Here is a 15,924-nt window from a genome sequence, read left to right as displayed (position 1 = left end):
AGACATGCCAATTTACCCAGCCTCCGACTTCTTTCCATTCATGCTTGCACAAATCTGACACCAGCCAACTGCTTTCCTACCTTATCCTTAAGTTTATCACAACCCAGTAAGGACAGACTGTACACTGCAAGAAGTAGTAAATTCCATTAAGACAATGTAACATATACTGTTTTTATATTTCATATATGGTATGGTGATTTTTTTACCCTGAGGACACATCTCAGACTACAATAAAACCTTCATAAGCATATACTATTTCACAAACATTGACTTCATTCACAAATTTTTCAGGAAGAGGGATATTGGAAGAGTAGACTATTAGTATCAACATGGATTTTGGAGATCTACATGCCATTTACGAAAGTTACAAAGGAAATTGACCCAGAGATCTTCATCTAACTCGCCTGAGGTCAGTTAGCTAATCTGAGACAGAGTTGACTCTAATAATAGTGATTATTTTTCCCATAATTATGATGCTATTCACCATACACATAAAACAGAGTCAGCTAGTCAGCTGTTGCCACTTTAACACATTGTAAAGAAACAGCTTTGCTAATTTACACCTCAAGGGACTGTATCATTCTGTCCTAGGATGATACTTAGGCTAAGCCAAAGATCAAATCCTACTCAGACCTTGTGTAAATGGTATAAAATGCATGAAATGTTACATAATAAGGAGAAACTTAGTATGTAAAAAGGAGAAATGTCAATTGACAATAAAAAGGGAAGGATGATAAACCTAAACTAACATTGCAGGTAATTTCCATAAGTCAAAAAACCCTGAAAATACTGAACATTTTTTGGATAAATACACTGCTTCTTTTTGATGGATTAAAATTAGAAGAGTACAGCACTTTTTACATGGATTTTTAGGGAGAAATAAAAATGGTTTAGAATCAGTACAGTCTGAGAAACATCATGTCAAGAGTTTGACAGATTTATTTACTTAAAGATTTATTTTTTTTTTTGTAATCTCTACATCCAACAGGGGTATGAACTCATGATCCTGAGGTCGAGTCTCAAACTCCATTGACTGAGTTAGCCGGCACCCCAAGAGTCTGACATATTTAGAAATTTTGTCATTTTCCTCAAATACTTTAAAATCTGTTTTAAAAAATATATAATAAACATACCTATAGCCTAACCTAATAAACTACAAATATTACTCTGATTTTTAAACTAACTTCTTTTAAATATTAAATATATATAGTTTCCTTCAGATAATAGAATTGAATTCCATTTTCTAAACTTACAAGGGAAAGCCTCTTAAGTTATCAACATAACTTAGCTTTTTTGGTATCATAAAGGAGAATTAAAATCAACTTACTTGATGTAATAGGGCACTTTATTATGTGAAATGGATCTTTGCCATGGCAGCTGGACTGAAGCTGAAGAAACAAAGGGAGGTTATTGGAAACACTGCTCACCCAAAAGCCTCATGCCATAATGCAGAACAACTGAACACATTTTATAGCCAATTCAATGAGAACTGTTCTGGTTTTTGAGCTGGATTCCTATAATTATGAAATCTGTAGGCTAAACAAAGAGTGGCTTTTTTTTAAAGATTCATTTGAAGCCAGGAAAGAAACAACACAGGTTCAATTTCAAATGCCAACTCTAACTAATTGAACCTGTTGCTAAAAATACTGTTAAAAATCAAGTTTTATTGTTTATAACCACCACAATTGAAAACTTTGTGCTAACCAGAAAATGCACTCTGTATATACTTTTTGATTAAGCTAAAGCCAAAATTAATTTTACCTGGTATATCCAGATTATACACTAGATTTCGCACGACTGAATTTTCCAGATCATTAATAACGTACTTTACTTTGCTTCACAGGAATAACTATCTAGGACAGATGGCATTTAAACAAACTCATTTGTATGAATTTTTAAAAGGAAAGATTAAGATAAACACAGGCAAAGGGTTGTAAAAAACAACAACAACAACAACAACAAAAACCAAGGTAATTATTGGATAGAAGAATTCCAAATACTTACTTTCATCTGAAATGCCCAAAAAACACAGTTTCCTAATTTTACATTAGATATCACTATGATTGAGATTTCATACTTTGTTTTAGGTACTTATTTTTGTTGAGGTACTTATTTTTTACACTTCCAGTTATTCCTTATTTATAAAAACATATTATTCCTATATAAATCAATTATTTTAAGACTTATACATGCAAAGCTAGAGCAACTAAGGAATTTTGCTAATAAACAAGCAATTCAAACAAATCTTTGCAATTATCACTAGACCCTCATATAGCCAATTGTCGTCAATGATTTTTTCTGAATTCATGTCATATTAATATCTTACAAAAATAGAGCATTCTAAACTTAGCAAACCATTTTCAAATATATCCATTGATAAGGAAGCCAACAAAAACATATTAGAGCTCCACTTGATACATAAAGAATTTAATAAATACTCAGAAGTGAAATAACTTGCCTTAGAAATAAGGCGGAGCTCAGATATGATCTCAAGATTTCTGACCACTAGTTCAGCAACTTTTCTATTCAACAATTATCCTTCTCTTTGTAACATGTGAGCACTCCCTCCTCCAATTATGTCCATGAAAATAGAAAAGGATGATGAAAACGTGGAAGTAGGTATATTAAATTTCTCATTAGAGCCAACCTCATTTCAGTGTTGGCACCAGGCTAACAAGTCATTTTTATTTTGTGTCTAACTAAACAGACTACTTTTATAACCATGGCTGAAGTCCAAGAAATATTATAAGGTCAATGATTCCAAGCAGCAAGAGATAACAATTATTCAATTTATTAATTGGTATTTTGTTTATACTTCTCCATTTATGTTAATAATTGTTTTGATTCGAAAAACTCCGACCTCCTTGGAATATCAGTGCCATACACTAAAAGGCAACATACTTGAATTTCACAAAGTGCATGTGAATTTTACCATGTTTCCTTTCCTAAAGTGCATGAGTTGGATTTTTACTATGAAAGAATGGTTGCTAGGGTAGGTGAAAGTGTAGGGTTTGGTTTCATCAATACTAATAGATAACTAATCCTAAAAACTGTAAATAGTGTCACAATTATTTATTTATTAAATTCCTCCTTATTTTGGCATTAGCACATAGCTTAAATTAAGATTAAGAAATCTGAAGTAGTTCATACCTAATGAGGATACTGCAAACTTAATGACTATCAATACTGATAGCATCCCAACTTTAGAAATGCATCCTTATACTCAGTATATTGCAGGAAGGTCTACAATCCTCAAAGACAGGCTATCTAAGGGTTCAGGTGTGTGAAACGGAAAACATGTGTGCCTGTGGGGAGGGGAAGGAGGGGAAGAGGGAGAGCATGACTCTGGAGGACAGGAAGGGCAGGAAATGACTAATTCAGATTCTTAAAACTGTGAAAATAGAAAAGCCTGACCTTGAATTGAGGTAAAGCAGATTACTGACCATAACAAATGATTAATGGAAAACCTAAATGAAATCAATTTAGTTGGAAGACATGGTATTACTTCAGTTTTTTCTATTATTATAGATACAAAGAAGTTGCCATATTGGGAAATAAGCTGAGCCTTAAGTTTTATTTTTTTTATTTTTTTGAGCCTTAAGTTTTAAACTTCACTTATATTGAACTAAACAAACCTTTCTGACATACGTTTGCCAGGAAAAACAAAAGTAAAGAAATTAATAGTGAAAGCACCAGTGCCAGGAACTGTGTTAGGTGCTGTGAAACTCATTGTGTTTTCTCACTTAATTTTCAAGGTGATCCGAAAAACATAAGTATTGTTATAGTAATTTTAAGATAAAGAAATTAACTTTCGGGATCCCTGGGTGGCGCAGCGGTTTGGTGCCTGCCTTTGGCCCAGGGCGCGATCCTGGAGACCCGGGATCGAATCCCACGTCAGGCTCCCAGTGCATGGAGCCTGCTTCTCCCTCTGCCTGTGTCTCTGCCTCTCTCTCTCTCACTGTGTGCCTATCATAAATAAATAAAAAAATTTATAAAAAAAAAAAAAGAAATTAACTTTCAGGAATCAACAGGTCTAATGAAAGGCAGAATTAATATTTTAATCTTAATTTGGATGATTCTGAGTCCTACATTCTTGAGCTTCCCCAGCAGTGAATGATAAAGTAGGAGCTTAAATTACTTACATAAGATCTTATTAGCAGTCTGTAACATTTAACATTTCGATTGGAGAATATTACATAAAAATCTAAATATGTGGTTTGGCTACATCTGTAATACTTGACCAGAAGAAAAACTAAGTATGATTACAGTGAACCTAATAAAAATCTCAAAGATTCATGGGGAGCTATTTTTTTTTTAATTTCTAAAGATACAGGTACATTTTAAATTAATAAACACTTTTTAAGAAGAAAAACTAATTAGAAATCTTAAAATATAAAAATGATCTCTTTATTGTGAAAAAGTTCATAACCTTTGCTGATGATATAGCAATGACAATATGATACTACATTAGTTATTATAGCTGATGGTCCAGTGAAAATCCATAGCTAAAGACATATTGTTTTGCTCCATTTTAAAGACTGTGACAGATCATTACAAGTAATAACCAATAAACAATATTGTAATTAATCTTAATATTACTTCTTATACATTTATCTAATGTAAGTAAATATATCTGTAGCAAAGAATATGGCTCCTTGAGGGAAAGTGAGAGAATATACTCATTCATTCAATTAATGAGAACAGTCAACTTTGTTGGTACTTACTAGAAAGAAAATGCTGAGAGGATGGCCCAAAATCTCTATGGGCTTCCTGAAGCTGTTTAAGGCGATCATCCACAGAAACCTACACATATAAATGCAAGAAATAATTTGTTTTGAAAACAATGACTTTAATAATATACTAGATTTAAGTATTTTTTTATTTAAATTCAGTTAGCCAACATATGGTACATCATTAACTTCAGATGTACACTTCAATAATTTATCATTTGTATGTAACACCCAGTGCTCATGACATCCGGTATCCTCCTTAATGGCCATCCCACAATTATCCCATCCCCCCACCCACCTCTCTCTCCAGCATCCCTCAGTTTACTAAATGATGCTACTGCCCAAGATAGGATTCCTGTAAAGACTCTTTATCTCTGGAATCAAAGTACTAGGATTAAAACAGACTTCTGGTACAAAGTGACAGACAGCAAACAGTACTCTTCTAAGCAGTTTATACAAATTAACTATTTTAACCCTCACAATAATCATATTGGGTTATCACCACTTTACAGATGAAGAAATTGGGACACAAAGACCTGTCCAAGGACAGAAAGTGAGTACAGGACAGTATTAATCTGGTGCCAGAATCTATTGCTTTACTGTTCCTCTACATTGCATTAAAAGCAGTAAAGCTCTAAAGCATCTAAAGTTAAGATGTGGCCTTGTGGCCAGGGGCCACTCATCTCTCTTTTACTCTTTTAAAAAGTGCCACAGGAAGCAAATGAAAAACAAGTCTAAAATACTCCCAGGGTTAAAACAAAACAAATCAAAACAAAACAAAACAAAAAAAACAAAAACAAAATAACAAAAAAAAAACAGATAAATGCAGACAGACAGAAAGACTGGTAGATGACAGAGAGATAGTATTAGATGATGGATTGATAGATAGAGGTAGACGGAGAGTACAAAGATTTATGAGAATGGAATCTCTTATTTGCCTTCATGTTTGTGTCCAATTATCTCGACTTGGGGGTATTCAAGTGTATACCAGTCAATTAGTGTAATCTCTAAATTTGTCCTCAAAACTTCCACTGTTAGCTCTCTACATTATGAAAATGCAGAGAGTTGGTATACCAAGAAACTAAATGCAAATTAGTAATGACTGCACATAGCCTACTGACACTTCCATCTTCTTTTTCCTGGTCCTGGTCTATGTAGTGCGAGTCAGATGTTCTGCTTAGATTGTCGATCTTATTTTCAGCTGCCTTTAAATGAAACATGTATACCTCTGGTTCACTGGGAAGTTCTAGTTTCTTCTGGTTAGCTATTTAAATTGCATTAGCAAGTGCTTCGTTCACTAAAGCCAAAAAGCACTCAAGTTCCATACTTTACATTAAGAAGAGAAGATACTAGTCCTGAAATGTAGTGACATTACTACCAGCATGGATTCTTTTCCCTCATATTCAACCAGCAACTAACATCTGTGCTCTAACAGTTACAACACTCAGAGATAAGGATAAGAGAATACATATCCTCTTTTAAGCATAATGTATTCCCTGACTTCTCATCTTTGGAGATAGTGATAATACAAGCAAAAGGCATCACGATGGGCCACAGGAATACCTACATGAAGGTAATGAATTAGGGAAATGGTGCAGAAGGAAAAAAAGAGAAAGTCAAACCCATCTGTGTTCCACTCTTTAGAAAATTACATGAGTTTAACAGATCCTGCCTTATTAATACCAGATTATTAACATACTTTTCAAAGATAGAAAAGATTGTTTAACACTATGCAGTCATTTCTTACATTTTCAACTTCATGAAAAACATATGAACCACTAGGTATTCAGTGGTATTTTGAGTTATTTCAGGAAACCGAGTATGTTATATCTTTAAAATAAAATGCTTTTGTGTACCACCTCCAATTGCACATTTGTCTCATTAAATACTGCATTTTAGGCTCCAAATAGAGAAATAGGTAAGAATTATTTTTTCAATATTCCACTTAAGTTATCCTGCTAGTTTTCAGGGGGAAAAAATGATTATGATGACTCCAAGGAACTAGCCACTGAACATTTAGTCTGCAAAGACTAAAACCCAAAACTATTGACTCACATATGTGACTTGCAAATGCTAATATCTAGTAATACTCAACAGAGCTAAAGGTAAAAACACCACAACAGTACAACTGTGTTAACTGAAAAAAAAATGAATAAGATACCTAAATAGCAAACAATGGAAGAAGGGAGATTTCTTAACTTTTCAAAAGGAAAAAATAAATACATGATTAAAGTAAGAAAAATTACTCCTTCATGAACCATTATGGGAAAATGTTTCTGTGACCTATCACAGGTCTCAATTACCGTGATTTGACCCTGTGCAGTTTTCTACAAATATCATATGAATAGTATATCATAAAATTACACTAAAACCTAGATTCATAAATACATGAGGCCTCTGGGTTCAAGACATGAAAAGACAGATACTTGACGATATTATATGCTACACCTACCAGTAAAGAAGGAGAAAATGACAATGTGCAGTAAAATAATGAGGCAGGTTTTAAGGACCACCTGGGGTGTAAAAGTTGGATCATGAAGAGGGATAAACTGATACCTGCAGAAGTTTCCATCGCATATTAAGGTCATCTAGCTGGCGAGACATCTTTAGAGATGGATGCAGGTCAAGTGGAGACAGCTGACTGGATAAATCATTCACTGTTTTAACTTTTAGGTTGATTGGTGCAATTTCTTCTCTAAATGCCTGGAAGAATAAAAACAAAAATTACGACCTTGGAAAAGAACATAACAGAAAGTGGTACTTTGAACTTTCCTTCAATGAAAATGGCAAGACCAGCTGAGAGGCCATTGACAGCAGTTGTACACTCAATGACAGTTCAGTTCAGGTCTTTAGCAATGCGGACTACTGGCCACAGAGTCATCCTTCATTACATGGAGTATCTTTTTTTTAAATTTATTTATTTATTTATTCATGAGAGATACAGAGAGAGGTAGAGACACAGGCAGAAGGAGAAGCAGGTTCCTCACAGGGAGCCGGATGCGGGACTCGATCCCCCAACGTGGGATCACGCCCTGAGCTGAAGGCAGATGCTCAGCTGCTAAGCCACCCAGGCATCCCACATAACATGGAGAATCTAAATAGCTGCATGAAAAGAAAAATCATAATGCAAACTCATTGAAATGAATCTACCATTTTATATAATTTCATATGGAAAATGATGGCCATTATTATCCACTTCACTAGTTTCTACTCTTGACTCGATTTTTCATTTTCTTTCATATTTTCCTTCTTTTTTCTTTCTTAATATGGCTACCTTGCTACTTTTGCACCTGATGCAACAATTTGATTTGAACACATTTCCATTTAAAATAAGTTAGAAAGTGGCCAGTAAGAACAAGTTGTCTAGCCACAAAACCTATGACTATTATAAACTCAAGAGCTAAGTTTTCATCCTTTCCAAATCATTATGATCACATGGTTAGAGGAGGGTCAGGAAGAGTGAGGTCTATAAGAAAAGAGGTAAATGAGGCTTAGTGACAAATGCTATCTCTGGGCACAGGACAAAGAAATGGTACAAGTCAGGGTGGAGGATGTATGTAAAGAGGGAAAGAAAAAAACAAAAGATATTTTGGGCCAGTAACAGTAATATGTCCTGTAGAAGCAAACAGAATAATGAAAACACTAAGTTTTCTCCATTCTCCACATAATTCGCCCTGCCTCTATGTTCATGTTCCCTTTTTCCAAGAAAGTCTTTGCCTACATCCCATTGATACCCTACAAGACTCAACGCAGGTGCCCCATCCACCCTATTTCAGGGAAGATTTCCCTGAGGCCCTTCCCTCAGCATTCTTAGCTGAAGGCCCCTCTGCATGTTCCCCAGCATTCTCTCTGATTTCTTGAATCCAGGTAGGACTTTCAGCCAGCACATTTGCAGCCACACAAATGGGGCTTTACGGTGGAGGTCATACTGATTGTTTGGTGCCATACAAGCCAGTTGTTATACATTTTAAATATCATTCCTTATCAGAGCTCTTAGTACATGCATATTCTTGATGCCCCCAAAGAAGAACAGAAGCTTCTTGAGAACAGACACTCTCCAGTATTCAGCACAAAGTCTGCAATACAAGAGGGGAGAATTCACTTCTATTGATGAAGGCCCATAAAAATGATATCTGAGGCAAGATAATGCCAATGTATAATTGGGAACAGAATTGAGTTACTAAAAGAGAACAGCAGATTGTTATTTCTTTAATATAATACAAAATCAGAGCTAATCATGTACCAAACTGAACTTATATGTAATAGATGTTGTGAACACACAGCACCAGCCCTCAAATTACATTATTTCTACCATCCCACCCCTTAAGAGACAGAATATGTCTACAAACTTTCTTTCTTCCTTTTCACCATACCAAGTTCAGTTAATGAAATATTATACATCAGAGTGCTTTAACGAGCACGAATTTTCACTGGCACACTGCAATATTAATTTGGCTTCTTCATTACGCTAATAAAAAGAATGGCTCTTTAACCACTTCCTTTCTCCCTTCTCTCTCCAAAACCAGTTACTCTATATAGTTCCCCCTTATATAATATGCACAGGCTAAAAATAATCATTATGGTTGGCTAAAAATAATCATTATGGTTGATAAAAATCAAAATAGTATTATGAAAGTACTTGACTTTAAAAAGGAAATTAATTTTAGGTTAATCAGAGAATATGTTTTAGTGTTTCAAAATTCTTGAACATGCTCAAAAACCACAAGAAGAAACTCAAGATGGAAAGTCAGAAGAACAGACCTAGAGCCCAGAGTCAGAGTGAAAGTTACACATCTAGGAGGGAGCAGTGTATAAATAACATCTGGAACTGTGAACATGAAAATCAATGTGTGTAAAGTAAGAAACATTGCTAGAACCCTGAAAGCACCCATATTTCAAAGTCAGAAGAAGGGAAGCTCACAAAGGCATGTGAGTTGCTGGAAAATGGAAAGAAAAATCTTTTCAAGTTGTGATAGTTTTTCTCCCATGGCTGCAGATGTTGAGCTTTCACGGATGACAGACAGATGCACAAAAACAGTTCAATGAGAAAAGCAGTTATATGATAATAGGTGTTCTAAGCCTAAAGAATGAACCACTAACATGGAAGCATGGACAGAAGGGGGGTTAGGGTGGGGAAGGAGAATTATTCAGTCTGGACTTGGAAGAAACCTGAGTTCCTTCAGATTCAGTCTAGAATAATGACAGAACTCAAATCCTTCCAGGTTTCCTCAGTTGCATTTTAACAGTATACATTAATATTCTCTCCTAGATTACTTGGGGGGACTCAAGAATTTTAATCAGCTTTTAAAATCAATGTCTTTGCGTTTTGCAGGTACCAAAGATGAAAAATGAAATGCTAGGAAGTGTTCTTGGGTTTCCATAATTTTAAATAATATGAGCTTGATTTCAAAAGATGGAGAAAGTTTTCAAAATTAGAGAATAACTTCAAGACAGATTTTTAAAGTCTTATAGAACATTGAGGAGTTTTAATTCTTTCTCTGTAAAAATAATGTTTTTCTCTTATAAGCCACAGGTGAAAATATTAAAAGACCTTTGACCAAAAAGGTCGTTGGATTTTATTTTCACGGGTGTTTTATGGCAGTGTGGAATCTTTCTAATAAGAGAGCTTATCGGGCAGCCCAGGTGGCTCAGCGGTTTACCGCCGCCTCCAGCCCAGGGTGTGATCCTGGAGACCCAGGATCGAGTCCCACGTCGGGCTCCCTGCATGGAGCCTGCTTGTGTCTCTGCCTCTCTCTCTGTGTCTCTCATGAATAAATAAAATCTTAAAAAAAATAAGAGAGTTTATCTTTTGCTTTTTAAGAGCTTCCAAATTAAGAGGCTTGAAGTAAAGCAAATTTTAAAATGGTTTCAGATCCACTGTGTGTTTTAATATAAAGAACCAATTTATCACGTTTGGCTGCACTTTCCTATAGAAGAAGAAAAGTATGTGGTCTTCTTTGTTATAAAAAACAGAAACATCTGCTGTCATTAAAGGTGCTGACTGGCAGCCTGCTGGCAGATGTGGAAAAGAAAAAACCTTCTCCTGTTGGAAGGTGTGTATTCGGCAAATAAGAATGATTAAGGATAATTTTGGGGCCTTAAAATTATTTGATTGCCCCCGAAGCTTTTGTTTTCCAGTTGCTTTGACATATTTAATAATATTTAGCAATACAATAATCAGTGCTTACTTTCATTTGCCAACAGCTTCATTGGGATTTGGCATGTACTTTAGAGTACAGGTAAAACATCTCAGACTTTGAATCCATTTTATTTGGTTTAATGAGATGTGGGTTTTTATTTTCTTTTTTCCTAATAAGATGTTAAAATATTTTAATCCACAGTTTATTTCTTCCTCTTAAATACTAATTGCATTTTTCCTGGCTTTCCACTTAAGTAGAGATTTGAACAAAAGGATTTGGATGCAGAGGTGCGTAATTTCTTTAATCAAATGGAATTAACACCTCTCAGACTTTTAGGTCTTTAACAAGCCTACATATCACTTTTCATTTTTCCTTCAACACTAATCAGACTGCATTAAAAATTGATACTTTCAAATTCAAATGAATAAAGTCTTGCTCCGAGAGGCATCTTTGTAGTCCAAAAAAATATACTGTTTATAAACCAGTGACTTCAAGATTTCTGGTGTTTAAAAACCATCTTTTAAACTGCAAGAAGTGTGTAACTTTCAAATAATCTTTACTAAAAGGCTTTATTTTCAGTTTATTATTTTAAACTCAGATTCGTCCACAGAAATGGTTTTCAGGATGCCAGAGCTGTAGGAAGAGGCCCACTTAATTTATAGAGTTCTGCATATTTCTGTATATTTATAATGAAAGGTGGCAGACATCAACATTCTTTTAGTAATAAAATTTTTTAAGTTTAAAATTTAATAGGTGACTTTTAAAGCTTTGAATTCCAATAGTGGATAAAAGTTGTGCTTAATTACTTAGTATGAGTGAGGTCTCTACAATGAAAGAGAAGAGTAAGAAAGAAATTATGAAAACTCTACCACTTACCAGCTATGTGGGCTTGAGCAATACCTGCACTTTCACCATTTGTAAATGGGCATGATAATACCTACCTCATCGGGGTGGTGTGAGGATTAAAAGAGGTATCCATGTAAAGTGGGTACATAGCTTGTCACACAGTAATCCTCAATAAATGCTAGACATTATTATTCCTATATCTACACACATATATTTACTTATGTAATTTGCCTGTATATTCATTTCACTTCCTACACCCTTCTCCTTCCTTTTCAGCCACATGCATCAAACAAAGGGAAAATGTTATCCAAGTCTGTGCACAAAACGTAGGTCTTTTGCAATAAAAATCCCATTCATGATATTGATATTGTTAATCTAATACCTTCTGATTTTTTTGTTGATTTATTCTTTGATTTGACTCATGGCTACCTTATAGTTTACTATGCTATCACAATATCACAAACCCTACTACTATGTCTCTTACTGCCTAAATTCTACTAAATTTTTTGGGGGTATGTTCTATAATATAGGAGCCAAAGGGGCTCTAGACCACAGATCTATCATCCTTAATTTTGGGCAATTCCTGACCGCAGACAAAATTTATAGCTAAGCTAATCCTTCCATAATATATTCAGACAGTGAGATGAAATTTTTACATGAAGATCTCAGTCTGAAACAGTATGTTTTTTATTAAATCCCTAAGTCCAACTACCAATTTTCAGGAAATACAGAGTAGAGAGGAACCTGCCCAACTGCACTATGTGGATGCCATTCTGCAAAACCCAGGCTATAAGAAATACTATAAAACAAACAATTCAGTTTCTTAAACAAACACATTGTAAAGAAAACCAAAAGGGTATAGAGGGAAATCTAGAGATTAAAAAGGACTTCGCATTATTTTTTTAAAGCAGTTAAGTGTTTAGGGACACAGAGTTGGGTAAAAAAGAAGTATAAGGAAAAATAAAAGTAAATTATTGTGAAAGTTTCATTAGTTGTTATTTTGGTGGGGAGGGGTTCTGATGGTGAGGGGCATATGGAAAACATCTGTTGTGTGTGGGAAATCTCTATCTCCTGATTTTGGTGGAGTTGTCACGGGGTTGGCTTCATAAAATCTCTTATGACAGTTTTTATATATGACTTTCTTTGTGTTATATTTAACAATAAAACATTTCTTAAAATCCTTATCTGAGGCAGTGGTGCTGACCATGGTTTTTTCAATGTGATCCTGCAGTGAGTCGATAAGTAAGTCTCCCACAGGCTTCCAGCCATTCCTCACAGCCTCCGCCTCCTTCATGTCAACATCCAGGTCATCCATGGCTCCCTGCAGGTCTCTGAGCTTCTCCAGTGCCTTGTCCACTTGCTTTTGCCAATTGCTAGTGACAGCATTTAGACTTTCCCACTTCTCTTTGACTTCAGAAGACTGTTTGCGCATGGCCTTGGCAATCTTTTGGGCTCTTTCCTCAGGAGTCAATTCTGTGATTTAAAAAAAAAAAAAAAAAAAAAAATTTGGAACCTGATCAACAGCCAGGTGTGAACACCACCTTTTGAAGGGTTGCCATCAGGTACATGGAGACATTGTTTACACAAATCAGGGGAAGAAAAAATTTCTCTCTACTCCCTTCACCTTCACCAATGGATTCCCTGCTATTTATCAAAAGAAGAAAATAGTTACACAGAGTAATAAGTGGCCCAGTGGCTTCAGTGACTTGAATTTTAATATATTTACAAACCTTGAAATGTAACACAATAACTCAAAAAACAAAAGAATTTTTCTTTAACATAAATTCAGTTATATAAAATCCAAAGACAGTCTTTTTCATTTCATTGTCCTCAATAAAAATGGGAAATATAGTTAGGAGAGAAACAGCTTTAAGTTACGAGGAAAGACTCTGAGAAAATAAGGTTGAATTATCATGTTCCTTAGAAAAAAATAACTGAAGACAAATAATATATCTTAGCTACTTCATCATTGCTGAATCTGTATGGCAGTTCACCTTTAATATAGGGTACTTTCTATAGTCCAGACATGTAGCACATTCACAAACACTTCAACAGGAATACAGCAAGATTTCAAGGACCATCCCAAATATTTCATAGATTTCAAAGATTCCAGGATATCTGAATTAAAGTCAGACTTTCAGACAGGAAAGGGTAGGCATAATGCAAGGCCCTGCAAAGGCTACAAGACGAGCAAAAGAAAGAGGCAGAAATGAAAGTCAAGTTCAAATCCAGCTGTCAGAAACACAGAGATGAGAAGCTGACAAGAAGACAAGGGCAGAGGAATTTGATGAAAATAAAGCAGACACCCTCAAAGCAGTTTAGGTAGATTGCCAACTGAACACTCCTGGTCTTCAGTTCTCTCCATATCCAAGGCAATCCCCTTTCCTATCTCACTGCTTTGATGGTTGTTCTGCTGGGTCCACTGAAAACAGAAGCAAGTCAGAAACATACAATCAAGGTAAACTTTGGATTAGTTTAAGATAGAAATAATTATTCTTCTCTGTGATAAGATCCCAACTTTTAGTATCAATCACAGTGAAGCAACTCCACTTCACTTCAAAATATTTCATAGCATTCGTAAACATGAACTGAAGTTCACTGAAGTTCCTGGTAAGAGGAACTAAATAAATAAAGCCAGCTCTCCCGAATCATAACTCATATTTAACATAAATTCGTCCCCCTGTCTTTCTTTAGTATTATAACAAGTCAAGTTGAAGGGGACAGAACACATATTCTTACCTACCTATATTTCCAGAAAAATTCTAGACATCAATATTTAGACTTAAAAACAGCTGTAATGAATCTCTGCGAACCAAATGGACCATGAAGAGTTCAGAAGCTACAGAACTCCGAATTACACTGCTGAACTGCTAGAGGCTATAGAGAGTCATGAATAATCCCTTGGCAACTGAACTGATTACCAGGAGATTCCATGTTATGATAGATAGATAAACTGATTCCACCAGGAAGTGATAAATAAGGAAAACAAGTGAATTAAACACCCAGCTTCTAGGAGTGTTTGAGCTGGGATACAGTCCAGGACAACAGTGCTGGAGGAAAAGTAGGTCATTAGGCAAACCTTATTTAAATCCCTAAGTTAAAAAATGAGAACTACATCACACTTATATACAATATATTTAATATAAATATAAAATGCCATATTTTATATGCTCTGTTTCTATAAATGCTTATCATGAATAATATAAAATATAGAAAATAAATAAATGTTATTTATGTGAGATGAAAAAAGTCACTCTTACTAGTCCCATGAGAAAGGGAGTGGTAATTTTTATGATGGCAGCACCTGTGTTTGTTAATAAGTCACTCAGGCTTTTCCAAAGATCTATTTTAAGCACTTGTGTTTCACTGGCTTTTGTAAAAGAAAAAGATACAGTACTAATTTCTGAACAGACAACTTAATTATGATGATTTTTCCCTGGATAAAGTAAAAAACTGTTTCTGAGTCAGTCACTGAATAACCTGGCAGGGAGACACACAGCTTCTTTGTCCTGTGACAAAACACTCAACATGGATGGGACATTTTTGTCTTCACTTAATGTAAAATCTTTTGATTGAGCAGTCCCTTTGTGTGGTATTTATTATATAATTCCTACACAAGCAGCTAGTCAAAAGAAAAGAAAAGCTCTGTGTTCAATTCCCCATCTGTTTGCCAGAAAGGATACCTATTAACTGATCACAGAGTCAGAATAAAAGTGCCTCCCTATTACAGTACCAATCTCAGTTTAATGCATACTTTAAACCAAGAACAGAGGGAAGCGTGAAACCAAACAAAAATTTTTCAGAACGTTTGTGAAACAGGTAACAGGTAGCAACAGATGAAATATCAAGTCATGATGATGTGGGGTTAAGAGAATAGAAAAACAAATGAAAGCAGCAAACACACACACACACACACACAGAAAACAAAAAAAGAGAAGAAACTAATAAAAGGATATAATTACATTTGTAAAATCCTCTAGTTGTTTGAAAATCAAAGGACTGTTTCCTTCAAAATTTCTGAAGAGATTTTTTTGCCATAAATTTTAAGACCCTCATGCAGGAAGTGGAGAATCTTTCAGACCCAGTGGTTCAGAATTCAGAGTACATATTAGAAACCCCTCTGAGAGTTTGTTTGCTTGCCTGTTTGTTTTTACATACAGATCCCCAGAGGCCCTACCCCCAAAAATTAAGAGATCAGATTTAGTTGG

The 15,924-nt window shown here is 35.0% G+C and overlaps 1 protein-coding gene across 12 annotated transcripts in view; it reads right to left on the bottom strand.

Moving 5' to 3' along the window:
- UTRN (utrophin) overlaps positions 1-15,924 on the bottom strand; it is a 497,949-nt gene that overhangs the window by 81,821 nt on the left and 400,204 nt on the right. For all 12 annotated transcript variants that reach the window (XM_072826596.1, XM_072826601.1, XM_072826576.1 and 9 more), the window contains 4 exons: positions 12,921-13,189; positions 7,287-7,433; positions 4,725-4,803; positions 1,328-1,388 (listed from right to left, as the gene is read on the bottom strand). In XM_072826596.1, the coding sequence (XP_072682697.1) occupies positions 1,328-1,388; positions 4,725-4,803; positions 7,287-7,433; positions 12,921-13,189 (556 nt within the window). The remainder of the gene's footprint in view (positions 1-1,327; positions 1,389-4,724; positions 4,804-7,286; positions 7,434-12,920; positions 13,190-15,924) is intronic.

The sequence above is a fragment of the Canis lupus genome, chromosome 1, assembly GCF_048164855.1.
Source record: "Canis lupus baileyi chromosome 1, mCanLup2.hap1, whole genome shotgun sequence".
Lineage (NCBI taxonomy): Eukaryota > Metazoa > Chordata > Mammalia > Carnivora > Canidae > Canis > Canis lupus.
The sequence above is the reverse complement of the archived record's forward strand: the minus strand, read 5'-3'. Positions and strand labels throughout refer to the sequence as shown.